Source organism: Poeciliopsis prolifica, unplaced genomic scaffold, assembly GCF_027474105.1.
Source record: "Poeciliopsis prolifica strain line A6 unplaced genomic scaffold, Auburn_PproV2 SCAFFOLD004, whole genome shotgun sequence".
In the NCBI taxonomy this organism is placed as follows: Eukaryota; Metazoa; Chordata; class Actinopteri; order Cyprinodontiformes; family Poeciliidae; genus Poeciliopsis; species Poeciliopsis prolifica.
In genome coordinates, this window is record NW_026562379.1 from 5,785,677 (window position 1) to 5,801,289 (window position 15,613).

Genomic DNA, 15,613 nt, shown 5'->3' on the forward strand with positions numbered 1-15,613 from the left:
ATGAAATCTAGTGCATGTATTGATTTTTATTTTTTATCTGGCATCTGAACAGTTCAGGGTTCGCCTATGAGTTATAAAAACATATTTAATGTTTTATAGGAAATTATTTTTAGATTATGAGATTTTAGTCTAGTCAGTTTTGCCTTTTTTGTATTGGGCGGCATTTGTAAAGTTATACAATAAAAAAAATCAACACCAATAGTTTAGTTTACTGAGGCTGTAGATAAATAGCCCTAGGCTACATATTTAGTCTGCTAACTAAATATTTAATTTGAAATCCAAATATTTTTTGTTGCTTTCCACAATCAGAATAGTTAACTGCAGTTACAGCAGTTAATACATTAGTTACAGCAGTTAATACAGTAGTTACAGCAGTTAATACAGTAGTTACAGCAGTTAGTAGGCCACTTTGTTTCTCACTGAGCAATAAGATGGTTTTGTACTAGAGGTCCCTCCGAAGAATCAAAAGGTGTGTTCATTCTGAAAGGCACTTACTTTAAATGTGTATTTTGTTAATATGTTTATTTGACATAAACTTAAAGTAGCATAAGTTTATGCTACTTAAAATACACACATAAAATGTGTGTATACATTTTACACACATTTTATATGTGTCTCAGCTCTTCTAGTGGTGATATGTTGTGCTTTTAAAGGAATTAAATCTCATAACACCATCAGTTAAATTTAATCTTTGTTCGGGGTGTCATGCTACAAATAACATGGTGAAATTATGTCATAGGAAAAAAAAGATAGGATTTATTTTTCCTATGACAAGCTATATAAGCCAAAATATTTCTGTTAAAATTTTACTGAGTAACTTTACGATAAGCTTTCCAAAATGTTGGGCTTCTTTCAGAATGATCTGTTTTTGGCCCTCGTCACTTTAAATCCAAATAACCTGCTGTTGGCCAAGCCCCTCCTCTGATTTTTACACAAACATATTTACACAAACATGGGAAAAAAGCTGCAGATGTGTAACAATGCATTTTAATGGCGGTCTGTTGCGATTCCTTGTAAAGGTTAGGATAGATCTATGAGCTGTACAAAACAAGTTCTTTACATTTAATGAACTAAATCATACTTCGATAATATGATTTAGTCTGGTGAGTTCTCCCTATTGTGTATGGTGTACTGTTGGTAAAGATACACAATAGAAATTAACAACAATATTTTGTTTAATTTAGCCTGTCAAAAAAAAAAAAAACTTTTATTTTGATATTCCACATTTCCTTGTTGGCATTTTTGAATATTAGCTAAATATGTAGCTAATAGGCACAATATTCAGGTCTGAGCAGACCTGATCAGATTTAGGTCTGAGCTAAATACTTACGTTGGAAAATAAATATTTAGTTTGAAAATTGAATGTTTAGCTTCGACAATCAATATCTTGTTTGGAACAAAATATTTTGTTAGAGTTATAGATATTCAATTTGGAGTTAAACACCAAGTTGGAAAGTAAACCTTAGTTTAAAGGCTAAATGTTTAGCTTCTTAACTAATTATTTAATTTTAAATGTAAATATTTATTTTGTAAACTAAGTCGTGTGGATTAAAATTTGGGAATGCTTCCAAAAATATGAATAAGTTCAATGGTTTTTTTTATTTACAGCAAGTTTGAATATGTTGTATTTTGCCAGTATTTTTGATGTTTCTGTAGTGAAGTCCTTGACTTCTGTTTTGAGCTACATACATTTCTTTTTTTGAATTTGCGCTCTCTAGTGCTGTTGTATAACAGTTCCTTGTTTTCCCCCAGCTGTTATGACAGTTACAGCAGTTAGTACATCAGTTAGTAAAGCAGTTAGTACAGCAGTTACAGCAGTTATAACAGATAGAGCAGCACTTTGTATTTCACCTTGCAACAAGAAACATTGTCTCATGCTGGCAGCCCATGCGAATACTGAAAAGGTTTGTTGATTGTGAATTGTACTGTATTGTGTATTTTGTCTGTTGATATGTTCATTAGGTATAAACTTAAAGTAGCATATGAATTTAAGCATTGTAAGCATTGTCAAATAATTAGTGCACTCATATTTGATATGTGCTTCAGCTTTTCCAGTGGTGATATGTGGATTTTAATGCTATGATGAATGTGCTTCAGAAAGGATTAGATCTCATTAAGTCGTCAGCAAAACTATATTAAAATAACATGATGAAAATATGACTTTGAAAAAAAAAACACCCATATTTTTTTTTATGTGACAGGTACTATGAACCAAAATATTACTGTCATTTATTTATTTATTTATTACCCTGTGACTTTACAAGTGGTACACCATAATTTTGAGCTCCTTTCAGAATGAACTGTTTTGGACACTCTTGTCACTTTAAATTGAAACTGACCCCCAAATCAACTTTGTTTTTGCTAATAAACTGTGTGAATATGTTATTCAGGGTTCTATCTTAATGTTTCTGTGTGAAGTTTGACATTTTGTGCCGTTTGTTGAGTTCAGCGTTATTTTTTGCCCGAAACCGTTTGACCTCGTTCGGTCAAACGGTTATTTGGCAGTTGAATATCCTCCTGTGTTTACAAACAAATAAGTTGTCACGTGACCCCACACTTCCGGAAACTTTGTAACTGTTTTTGGAGGGCAGCCGCTACGGAGTTGCTATGACAACAAGAAACAATCCGCGAGCTTAGAACTAGCTCTCCTCTCTTTCTATCTAATTTGAAAACAAGACAAGTCCACTACAAATATTACTCGTCCACCACTTTTGAGGACTCTACAATCTAGTTCCACTTACTGTCGACCTAGCTAAATTAGCTTATTTAATGTAGCTGTTATCTGCAAGCTGAGACGGACATAGCCTATAAGAATGCCCATTTATTCACCCGAAATGGTGACATGAAAATCATTTCAGGTGACTACCTTTTGAAGCTCATCCAGAGAATGCAGAGGTGTGCAAAGCAGTAATCACAGCAAAACGTTGTTACGTTGAAGAAACTGCAATTTAAGGCGTATTTTCAGCTGTTTTACACTTTTTTGTTTAGTACATATTTCCGCATGTGTTAATTCACAGTTTGCTGCCTTCAGTGTGAATCTACAATGTCAATAGTCATGAAAATAAAGGAAACTCATTGAATGAAAAGGTGTGTCCAAACATTTGGTCTGTACTGTATATTTATGACATTATATGATTATGTTAGCATTTTTACTTTTTACTCCAAAATAAGGGACATAGATAGACGTGTGCAGTGTGCTCCAGACCAGAATGAGCGATTCAAAGCATGAGATCCTGAGTATACTCTTAACCCTAACAGTTTCTATATAAAGGGAATGGTACTTGTAAATCAAGTGACATTTGTTTTTTTTTTTTACAAAGTACATTTCACATGACAAATGTAGAGTTAATGTGCCAGGAAGAATATATAAAAAATAAATAAATAAATAAATAAATAAATAAACAACTAGATATAGAGAGATGTGAACATTTAAAACTGCACCCAAATTAGATCCCATACAATCAGACAATGAAAGAAGTGAATATAGTTGAGCATAAGATACTGCTCAACTTGATAAAATCAAGGAATTTATAAAAAGTATTAATTATTAAGAAAATAATAATGGGTATCTGTTTCTTTGCTTTCTCCTTAGATTTCCCATGGCAGTCTTTCAGCCTTTGCTTCTTCTCATCCTGACTGAATCAGTTTCCTCTGAGATCAGGCCTGTAGTCATCACCAACTCTGGAAGCATTCGAGGGAAGTTCATGCATTTGCTAAATGATCAGATTCGACTATTTCTTGGTATTCCGTATGCAGTACCCCCTATTGGAAAATATAGATTCCATCCTCCGATCCCTGTGCGTAGTTGGAGCCATGTGTTAGAGGCTGTTTCATTTCCAAAGACCTGCTACCAGCTGCGAGATGACACCTTTCCAGGTATGATTCAAAACTACACAAATCAAGATACTTTACAAAAAGTTGAATTTCATCTTGCACCTCTATATTATTTGTCAGTGAAATGATTTGTTCTGTTCTTTGCACTGAGTCTGCCCTCATCAAAGTGTTCAATGATATTCATATAAATGCAGACTGGAAGAACCACAGTGCTGGTTCTATTGGACCTCAGTGCAGCGTTTGACTCTGTTGACCATGACATACTACTGTAACGACTGGAAAGTTGGGTCGGACTCACCGGTCCACTACTCAACTGTTTCTAATCTTACACAAAGAGTTTCAATAGGCGACTTCTCATCGAAGCAGACAGAAGTTCTGTGTGAAATATCCCAAGGTTCAATCCTAGGACCTCTCTTATTTAATATCTATATGCTCCCACTAGCTCAGGTTATAACATGAAATTAGCTACCTTCTCTAGGCAGATGATACTCACCTCTACAATATCATGTCACCAGGTGACTCCAAACTGATGAGAGGGATGAATTTATTAATTGAATCAAATCAGATGAAAAGACATTAAGAAATGTCTTTAAGAAAGTAGTGAGTATGATATCCAGACAACAGGAGGAGGAGCTTAATTGATTCATAATTTCTTCTAAGCATGTATAGTTAGGCAATTGAAATTGAGTAACTCATTGCAGATTTGAGTTGCAGTAATAGTCACAGGTGGGTTTGTGAGCCTGTCAACTTTTGCAAATAAAGCTGGAGCAATTGTTAATGTTTTGTTTACAATTTTCACAGACAACATTCCCTTTGTGTGGTTTAGTATTAAGTGATATCTAAGCAGACTTATCAGTCGACATCACACTGATTAGACTCTACTGTACTCTACTGTGTGTGTGTGTCGTCTTCAGAATGCAGGCAAGATTATTCTAAATATTTAAGCTATTAACATTTAGGATACAGTAATAAAATAAATTACAATTTGCGAGTTAAATGCAGTGCTACAATCCAGAGCATTTTTCATTTCTGATGACTTAGTTTATCACCTGCCTTGATGGATGCTGCTGCATTCTCATTTTCCCGCTCATTGTGACAAAAGTAGGAAAAAAAATATTGTATTTTATTTGTCTGTTGCATAATAAATATGATTTATTTTTAAAAATAAAAAACATATCTTTCAGGAAATCCCTATTCCTGGGCCTTATTGCTCACCAACTATATGTTTTTCTTATTTGGAGGGCTTCAACATATGATTGCTGATGATCCTACTGTCAAGAAATCGATTTAACATAGGTATTGAGTAACGTCCGACATTTGGGCTATTCATCGAATCACCTACATGTAATGCTTATGGATCATTTGGATGCATCTTATGTCATTGTCAATTTGGTAGTGTAATTTATTTTATTATGCTGTGATAAATAGTTGTAGTACACTGACAACATGCTGGCAATGTTAGAACAGCACAAACCATGCAGGTAACCATGGCAATCAGTGAGCTTTTAAAGGCCGGCCGACTCTTGCTGCAGACAAGAGATCAAGAAACTGCTTGATCTCTTTGTGAAAACTGGACTAGGTAATCTGTCCTATAGATGGATGCATTAAAAGTATTACCCATAAGAGACTTTGAACAGCCTTGGTATAATTGACTAAGAAGAGTAAATGTCCAAACCTTCTAGTAGAAAGGTTTTGCATAAGCAAAGCTTTTTTTTTTCTTTTTTTTATTTCAAGAAATCACTATTTCAACAAAAATCTGTTCACTACTAAGGTTTAACCTTGACAATAGCAGCTGTAATTTGTCATGTACATAAAATTATTATCTACCATGTTTAATGTACAGTGTAAAATATTCTGATACTGGAGGTCACTACAGTACCCTCAATTAAATAGATATAAATCTGAGGCAAGAAAGTAAATTATCCAACGTGTTTCAAAAATGTCCAGCATGAGACATTTCCCTGTCTGCCAAAGATGTAGCTCAAAGATTTTTGTGAGCAGGGCTCACAGAAGGCCAGTTCACAATTGTCCGATGTTTTGCTCTTTTTTTTTTTTTAATTAAAGTTTTTATTATTTTGAAAAAGATTTTACCCTTCCCTAACCTCCCCATATCCCATACAGAAAACAAAAAAACAGAAGGAAAAAAAAAGCATCCAGGTCTACACATATCAAATCAATAAAATTTTTCACAAAATATTGGCATATACAAACATCCTCGGTGTTAACATAATCAAGCATACTAAACAAAATATTATAATCAACAGTATTGTCAAAACAGCAATTCCTCAAAGAGGTTTGCTTGTCCCAATATTGCAGTAAAGAAAATTGTTCCAAGATTTCTTAAATTTTTCTAAGTCATCGTTTAACTTAGCATTTGAACGTATGACACTATTTCCAACATTGTTCCCAACCAACTTTTAATATTCGGAACAGTTAATGATTTCATAGTCTGAGGATTATTCTGGCAGCTGTAACCGTCCCCACCTGTACCACGGTGTTTTGTTGTTTTGATATGTTAGGTATCACTGATCCCCCAGTAAGCATAGTCTTGGTGACATTGGTATCTCCACATCTATCCATTTTCCAATGTGTTGTAACACTGCTTGCCAGAATGGGGAGATACATTTACATTCCCATATCACATGTATAAAAGCTCCTGCTTCCGTCCTGCATTTCCAGCACAAATTATTGGCGAGTAGGCCCATTGGGCAGATGTAGCTCAAAGATTTTTGTGAGCAGGGCTCACAGAAGGCCACTTCACAATTGTCCGATGTTTTGCTCTTAGCCATTCTTGGGTGTTTTTTAGCTGTGTGTTTTAGGTTTTCGTTTTGTTGGAAGACCAATGACCTGCAACTGAGACCAAGCTTTCTCACAGACAGCACATTTTACTCAAAAATGCCTTGATAGTTTTCACTAGATACAGAAAAGCAACCCCACAATGTAAACGAGCCTTCTCCATTTTTCCCTGCAGGGACAGTGTTTTTTTAGTGGTATGCTTCATTTTTCCATCTATGAATATTAAGCTTACCAGAAAGCTCCAGTTTTATCTCATCTGTCCAGGTTATTCTCCATAACGCTTTGTGGCTAGTCAATAAGCCTTCTCCTACATCGCAGGCTCATATTCTTATGTTTTGTTTTCCTCCTCGGTCATCTCCCATGAATTTCACTTTGCTCAAACAACTACTGATGGTGTGTTCTGACCCAGACATAACTTGACCTTTAAGTATACCTTCAATTTCTTTGGATGTTGAGTTCTGGACTCTTTGGTTACCATTCATATTATCCTTTCCTTCAGTTTGTCATTAGTTTCCACCTGCGGCCACAGCCAGAGAGGTTTACTAAAGTCCTGTGTACCTTAAATTTCTAGATAAATGATGTGCAGCTGTAATCACAAGAACATCACTGACTACAAGCTTAAACATACCTTTAATACTAATTAGAAGACGCACTTTTATTGAACATATCCCTATCTGGTTGAACTTTTTTATTCTTTTCTAAAAGTGCCATCATTTTTGTACAGGACTGTACATTAGTTTATGATTTAAAATGATTTAGTTGAACTTCATTTTAAAAGCAATGTCTGATCTTTGTTGGTTAATTTTCAATGGATGTTTATTTGTTATTACCTTTTTAATTGTAATTGTAATTTTCAAGTCATTTAAATGACGGTTGAGGTCAGAGGGATGCCAACAAATTTGTCATTTGTGCACGACCTAAAGGTAAAAATATTTGTAATTTCTACAATATTCTCCTGTTCATGAGGAAAGTTACAAAACTTTTGCTTTATGCGCAGACTAAAATATATACTTTATATACTCATTATACTTACCAGCCTTCTACTTGGTGATGGACAGCTAAACACTAAGCTAAAGATTTTCGTGCTGAAAATAAGTAAAAAATGTAGCACCAATGAAAAGCTTCCAAAGACGTTCAGATAATCTGCAGGAATTATGTGCAACTCTGAAAACTTGTAAAAAGCTCTATTCCACCTTGTTCCCGTCTTGTCAATAATCGACCAATTATGGAGTGATCTATAACTTTGCACAATATTTATCATAAATAGTCTTTAACCTTAAGATTATATTTAAGAGCCAGTTCAGCATATCTAATCTGTGAAGTGCTTGTGATAAAGACTTCACTGGGCTCAAAGATTTTATAATCTTGCAGCTGCTCTGGCTGTAATCAAACTTTATTAATAACAATGTGATTTTTTTTGCAGGGTTTGAAGGTGCAGAGATGTGGAATCCAAACACCCCTGTGAGTGAGGACTGCCTGTACTTGAATGTTTGGGCCCCTGTGTTCAGCCAACACAGACTGAGACCGGAAGATCTTGTTCCTGTATTAGTTTGGATATATGGAGGTTCCTTTGTGTCAGGAACATCCTCGCTGGATGTCTACCAAGGTCATTTCCTGTGTAGATCTCAGAACGTTGTTGTGGTATCTATGAATTACAGGTGAGAAATCATTTCAATTGAAACCATGATGTACCCAATCCTACTTCTTGTGACTCGGCTTTCTGTATGTTTGGCTGTTTCTGTTCAAAAACATTGAGTCAAGATTTCATTGGTTTCAAAGAAAAGGAGTATGTCAACAGAATCAAGTTTTTCACAACTCTTTTCTGACTCATTTGTTCAGACATGAGAGTCATCTGGAACGTCGAAGCTAAAACTGAGAACAAAAGATGTTACAAAGTCTGAATAGGCATCTCAAACATCTGTTTGACTAAACTGGTTGTCTCAAGTACTATGAAAGCCAGTTCAAAATTCATCTTGGAAACATTAATATAAACATGTTCATATTCACAACCTTCAGCAAGCAGAAAGGCAATTGCTAAAAATTCACAAGATTAACCAGTTTTATAATATTTTACATAATTTGTCATACTTGTTTTGGCTATATTGTTCTATACTGTTCTTGCTGTATTTTCTATAATGCTTCCTTTACATCACTTTATCTGCGAAAATGATAAGGTTCAGTTTGAACACATGGTGGAAGTGACAGTAAAATATGTTGAGTACAGCACTGACATATGGTGAACGCTTTTAGTAAGTTTTGTCTTTCTTGCGGTCATAATTTTTAGACTGGGACCACTTGGCTTTCTGGCTATTGCTGGAAACCCAAACGTCAAGGGAAATCAAGGTCTACAGGATCAACGTTTGGCACTTCAATGGGTGTTCCATAACATTGCTGCATTTGGAGGTGATCCTAATAGGGTAAAATAATATTGTCCTTATTTTTTCTAAAATCAGAGTGATATTGTATGGACCATGAATGAATGAATTTAAATGCACTGCCATTTACTTTTGTTCCCAGATAACATTATTTGGAGAGAGTGCTGGGGCAGCATCTGTGGGGTTCCACCTGGTCTCTCCAGGCAGCCAGAGCCTCTTTCAAAGGGCTGTGATGCAGAGTGGCGTTCCTAATGCAGCATGGGCCTTAGCAAATAAAACTGAGATATATCACAGGTATGTCTGTGGTTAGTATTGTGCTCGTTGAGTTATTGTGGTGGATATATTGTGTAGTTTTTTTAGTTGTTTTTTTGTTTTTTTTCTGAAGTATGGTAATTATTCTGTGACAGACTGGCAACCTAACTAGGATGTATCCCACCTCTAGCCTGAAATGTTAGCTGGAGAGGCACCAGCACTCCTCCCAAACCCATTACAAGGGTGCTAGAAAATGGATGTATGGATGATAATTACCTTTCAAAATACGTTGTAGCCATATAGTAAAAATATTTGATACTGAAGTGTCATTTTGAACATGTTCTAGAGCAGTTCAAAATCGCATGGCCATGCTGTAAACTGGGTGACTAACATTAATATTATCAAGTGAAATAATTGTTTCTTTTAGTTATCTTTTAACTTAAACACCCAAGGACTGCTTTCTTTCTACACCAATTAGTTAGATTTGTAGTTTTAAATAAAAACTTCAATGAAAATTATCAGTATCAGTATTGGTATTATTAATTTTTTTTTTTTGACAATACCAACCTACAAATCTCCGAAACTCACCTATTTGCACTGAAATATTATTCCATTCAGTGTTATTTAACTCAAAGAGGATCAAACCCAATTTTCATGAATTTAATCTTATATTGTTTAAAGTGAAATGATAAAATTGAACCACTTTATTTCCAAAAATAGTGTGACCCATTTAAAAAAAAAAATTATGTGAGACCTCAATTGGATGTAAATGACATGATCAAGACATTGATGGATGCAGGGACTGCGCAGTGAATACAGAACAGGTGTTTATTAAGGGATCAGCTTTTTCACAGTCAGACAGGCCAGGGTCAGACCCAGGGAATCCAAATCCAGGTCAGGCTGTTCCTGATCTCAGTGTCAGACAAATGGAGGGTCAAAGTCAGGAGGTCCAAATCCAATGGAGTAGGCTAGGATCAGGGACAGGAAGGGCAACTGGACAGAAGGGAAGAGACAGACAGGTTAGTAACTGGGCAAATCACTCAAGTGACTAACCCTCAGCAATCTGAGGGTTTCACAACAATCTGAAGCTGTACAAGAGAAAGATCTGTCCTTATATGGCAGCAGCTGGAGATCAGTGTAATGATGATCAGGTGTGAGTGATCACAGCTCAGCAGCAGCTGTGACAATAAATATAAATAAATATAATATTTTCTTTTTTGTCACATGTTATGTAGATGTAAATGTGCTTATATTGACTTAATTCTAAAATTGAATTAGTATTAAAAGTCACCTTGTTCAGATTGGCACTTGGAGGATGGTTGATTACAGTGGTGACCATTTCCATTAATCATCAGTGTCAAACTACTGCATTACACATTACATGGGCAAGTATTTGTTTTTAATAATAAAAAGGAATATGTCTGGAATATCTTAATCAGTGAGAATGTGTAACCCTAACCCTATTAATTTACCTCGACTATTCCATATAAATGTCTTGTGCGCCACAAATGCAAATGCTTCCTAAACTAAACACAAGAAATTAATAATAAACATGTTCTAACTAAATTAATGAAAAACAGACTGAAATAAACAATAACAAACACAAAACACACATAGCAAATTATCAAAGCTATAAATCCAGAAAAAAATACAGAGACAATCAAAGATCCCAACACCCAGAACTTAGATTTTCATCCTGCCCGTTATCCCATCTTTTTTTTGTTTTTGTTTTAGTGTTTTCAGTAAATGTTCAGTATTATTTACTTTACATGGTGCTGCAGTTCCTGCTTGGTGCCAACTAATTGATTTATTGAAATTTTTTCCCAACAAACAGAACCGTCGAACTAGCAAAATTGCTAGGATGCCCCGTGGGTTCTCCATACCGTTTGGAATATTGTTTGCAGGATGTTCATGTTGAAGACTTAGTAACCAAGCAATATGAAAATCTTGTACCGGCTTCAGTTTTGTCTGTGCCTTTTATCCCAAATATTGATGGAGACTTCATACCATCAGATATAGAAGTAAGTCTCTATGTGTTTGAATAAGTGATTTCTTCAACAAGTGAAGAGCTGCAAATGTTTTACATACTACTTACAATATTTTAATTGAATTGAATGCTACGCTAATGTATTGAATGCTGTTCTTGCTAAACAACAGCAAACCTTGTTTCAGTGACCAAGGACCTCTAATTCTCTCCTCTCCTATGGAATTCCAAACATTCAAAGGGAAAGTTAAATATTTTAACTCCAGTACATACTTAATTTTATTTATTTTTTGAATAGTAAGATTTTGTGGTAAATTCCTGTAGGTTTTCCACCGTATGGCACCATAAATTTGTGGTCCCAGAAATGTCTTAATTTGGATATGGACAGAAAACATTTTGCTCATGTTAAACCAGTAGTTGTGTGGTTACTGCCTGTTAATGTTCTACTCCCTAGGATAGAGACATTCACTGCCAATAAAACATGCAATTCAACATAATTTCTAAACTGATCTTAGAAACCTATGTGAAACAAGAAAATTTGACTTGTCTATGAAAACCTAAGATTAAGACTATTTTTAATTGAGGATTGTGTCCAACTAAAGTATTTTAATTGTGTTTTTTTTCTTCTGCAGACGTTGCTAAACATAAGTACTCTTGCCAAAAAAGAACTGTTGATCGGCTTGAATAAAGATGAAGGATCTTACTTTCTTTTTTATGGAATGCCTGGTTTCACTCGCCAGGGGGAAAGTTTCATCACCAGGAAGGACTTTATGGATGGTTTACCACTAGTACTCACAAATTCAAGTGAGCTTGTTAAAGAAGCTGCTGTTTTTGACTACACTAATTGGGAAGATGCAAACAATGCGAAATCCAACCGTGATGAAATGGCAAAGATGGTTGGAGATGTGCTGTTTAATTGTCCTTTAATGGCATTTGCTACTAAGTAAGTTCCAGGTCTCAGGTTAAGTGATAAATGGTTTTACATAGAAAAACATCCTCTGTTCTAACTGTGGTGTACATATGTTTGATCCCTGTTAGCAATACCAACAAAACTTTATAGAACTACTATACCATATAGAAGTATCTGTATACTTCTATAAAGTATAAATACAACATACTTAATAAAGTATTTTTGAATTGAAATTGAAATGAGAACCAAACACAGGTTAAAAAAAAAACATAATTTTCCCTATACTTCAAAATTATGTACTTGTTGAGTAAGTCCAGCACATAAAATTTCAGTCACATACAGTCATATTTAACAAATCTAAATGTGAATTTGGTTGAAGCTTCAACTACTGTTCGGTATTATTTACTTTAAATATTATGATGTTTCTAAGTTATTTAAGTGTCCCAAGGTCTGTATTATCATTATTATTATTGTTTTCATTTTAGAAATGTTTACAAACATTTCTAATCTGTTTTTCAGATTAGAAATGCCATTTAGGCCACATTTTTCCATTAAATGTTTTGTTTAATTGGTCTGATGTAACATACTAATCCCATGTTATGTAATTTAATGATCTATCAGCAAAAATTATAATTACCACAAATAAGTAATTAAAATATCAGTAGTTACTCTAATGTTTCAGTTGATTTTTTTAAAATACATTTCAGTAACACTGCCACTTTTTTAATATCCCTGTGCATATAATGTTGTGTTTGTAATTGGCCAAATTATAAAAAAGTTGAAGGTGGTTGCAATGCATTTGGGGTAAAGAATGTTTTCTTATCTTTTCAAAAATATCAATACAAAAAAATGTCTTGATTAGTTACAGTGCAAAACTGCAAATGGATAATTTGAGGCAAAAAAAATTAAGTTTTCAAACATTTAATTATTTGATATTATCAATGGTTTTCAAGATAAAAAAATAAATAATGGATTCTTTAGATGCTGCTTGTAGCAAAAGCATAATGTATATTTATACAGCTACTACGAAGTTCATAATACTAAAAAAAAATTAAATACAATTGGAGATGGCTCAGTACTTTTGTTTTAGTTCCATGACTAACTTTATAAAGCATGTGGCTGGAGTAGTGAGATGTGGTCCTAATTTAGACAAAAGGGTTTCAAATGTCAGAGTTCATTGGGGCTTTATCTGCACTGAAATAATGTCACCTCTGAACTGTGATGATATTTCTAAGGAAAAGGAGATTAATGAACTTATTTGACATCTGTTAAGTCCTATTGTTATGCAAAAATATGCAAATATGTATTTATTGTCTTTTCATTATTTTTTTTAGGTATGCAGAACACGGTGGTAAGACTTTTTTTTATTTTTTTGACCACGTGTCATCCAAAAATCCTTGGCCAAAATGGGCAGGTGTTATGCATGGCTACGAGATAGAATTTGTCTTTGGGCTGCCTCTGAACACTTCATTAAAGTACTCAGAGGATGAAGTGACTATTTCCAAGACAGTTATGAAGCACTTTGCTGACTTTGCCCGAAATGGGTAGGCTAAACAGTTTGTCAGTCAGTCATGCAAGGATTGTGAGAAACCTAAAAACATTTTTGTTTTACCTTTTCAGAAATCCAGGGTTTAAAGAAGGTGCTTGGCCAGTCTTTACCATTGACGCTCAGGAGTATGTCACTTTGAATAATGACAGTCAAGGAGTAAAGAAGAGGTTAAAAGCTAATGAATGTTATTTGTGGAACACCTTGATGCCTGAATATCAAAAGTTGTCAGGTGAGACACACACTAACAAATCCCTCTACACAGTCTGACACAAATGTACATGTTAAGTTTCAAATAATGCATCTTTAGTTGGGAAGTTTTTGTTCATATTTCGAAAAGAGATGTTTTACCTGTTGAGATTAGCTGTTCTGGTTTCCTCTAATTTTCTAAACAAAATTTCAACTCAAAAGAGGAAATTAAAGTTTGTAACTGAAACCATTCCTTGTGAAAGATTACTTGATCCCACACACAGTCTCTTTGCTCTTTGTCTTTCACAGATTCCCTGACAAAGTGCGGTTCAAGTGGGATTGTTCAACACAATTGGGTGTTCCTTCTTATTTTGTTAGTTATCAGTTTAACCCATTGAATGAGCTCCTGCTCTCTATTTAGTTCAAGTGTTAAATGTCTAATGTGTAACAGGTGGGTGCTTGCTTTTCTTAAATATGTCAAATATTCTCAGAGCACCACCTGAAGGCTGTAGGTTGATTCTCGGGGCCCTATAGCCTGTTTTACTTAAGGGTTCACTGCAAAGCATAGTTTGAAAAAGGCCCTTCAGTATGTGTGTGCAAAAAATCTATATTTTTACACTGTTTGAATAACTTGCTTCCTATACCGATTAGAAATGGTTTATAAAGTGGTTTATTATTAAAATAGGTTTATGCTAAGTGCCTTTGACTGTTTTTTTTTTTGTCATTTGTTATGGACACACAAGAAGCCACCAGTTCTTCCTTGGCTTTTCTTAACACCTTGTTATTAAACACAAATAGGTAACTAACAACAGAAGAAGGTCCAGTAGCCTCTCTCTCTCTCTCTTGTTTATAAGCTACAATTGTTAGAGCTATTTCTAAGCTTGTGGTTTGTTTATTATTGCTCTTGCATCTCCATAGCAACTGCCTACCAAGATGGCTATCAGTTACAAGGTTCACTGAAGTGTGATGTCACATAAGAACTTTAACCCATCAAAAGCTTACATAACTACTGCATCATCTTTTTGGCTTTCAGATATTGCATACATGCATAGTAAAAACTTCCTGTCAGTTTCTGAGTTTTCAGAAATTTAAACTCAGGGGTTCAAGCTTATTAGCTCTAACCCTCTACTATTTAATCTTGCAACAAACAGACACAACTCTGGTCATCTGAACTAACCTCAAACATGAAAACTCACTAAGTGTCCAACAAATGTGAGAAAAATGTTTGTGTCCACAATGTTAGATTCTTAACCAATATCTGTCTTAAAGAATATGCTGCCCTTCTATTGTTGTCACCATGTTAGGTGCTTTTGTCCATAGAAAAAAATTTGTCTACTAATCAGAATAAGTAAATTAAATCTCAGGCATTAAAATTATGTAAAAAAAAAAAAAAAAAAAAAACATTAAAAAGGTAAACTATCCACGAGGGTGAATTAATTTTTATCTGCACTGATTTGTTGATTTGAATTTGTTTTTTTTTTTTCATTGATTTGTGTTTACTTTATTTTGGAATATTAATTTACACTTTGTTAGTGTTAAGTATATAAAAGAAAGATTCTGTGAAATATCAAAAAAGTCCTATGTCATAAAACAATGAGTAATGGACTGTTTAAGAGGTATGGCAATTAAAGCTGGAGAGAAGTTATTTTCTTTCTTACACTGTTTGAATAACTTGCTTCCTATGTTCTTCCAGAACATAGGAAGCATTCTCTAATCTAATATATATA

General features: G+C 34.4%; 1 protein-coding gene across 3 annotated transcripts in view; it reads left to right on the forward strand.

Annotated features, from left to right (window-relative positions):
* The first annotated feature begins 377 nt into the window (after positions 1–377).
* Positions 378–15,613, forward strand: part of LOC129358841 (acetylcholinesterase-like) — a 47,131-nt gene continuing 31,895 nt past the window's right edge. The window contains exons 1-10 of one of the 3 annotated variants that reach the window (XM_055028040.1): positions 378–469; positions 3,593–3,876; positions 8,054–8,288; positions 8,915–9,047; positions 9,148–9,299; positions 11,092–11,278; positions 11,874–12,184; positions 13,486–13,695; positions 13,772–13,929; positions 14,196–14,582. In XM_055028040.1, coding sequence (XP_054884015.1) covers positions 3,600–3,876; positions 8,054–8,288; positions 8,915–9,047; positions 9,148–9,299; positions 11,092–11,278; positions 11,874–12,184; positions 13,486–13,695; positions 13,772–13,929; positions 14,196–14,284 — 1,752 coding nt within the window. In that variant the 5' untranslated portion in view covers positions 378–469; positions 3,593–3,599 and the 3' untranslated portion in view covers positions 14,285–14,582. Of the gene's footprint in view, positions 470–1,605; positions 1,905–3,592; positions 3,877–8,053; positions 8,289–8,914; positions 9,048–9,147; positions 9,300–11,091; positions 11,279–11,873; positions 12,185–13,485; positions 13,696–13,771; positions 13,930–14,195; positions 14,583–15,613 lie in introns of those variants that run through there. The other 2 variants (XM_055028037.1, XM_055028039.1) reach the window with 2 other exon arrangements.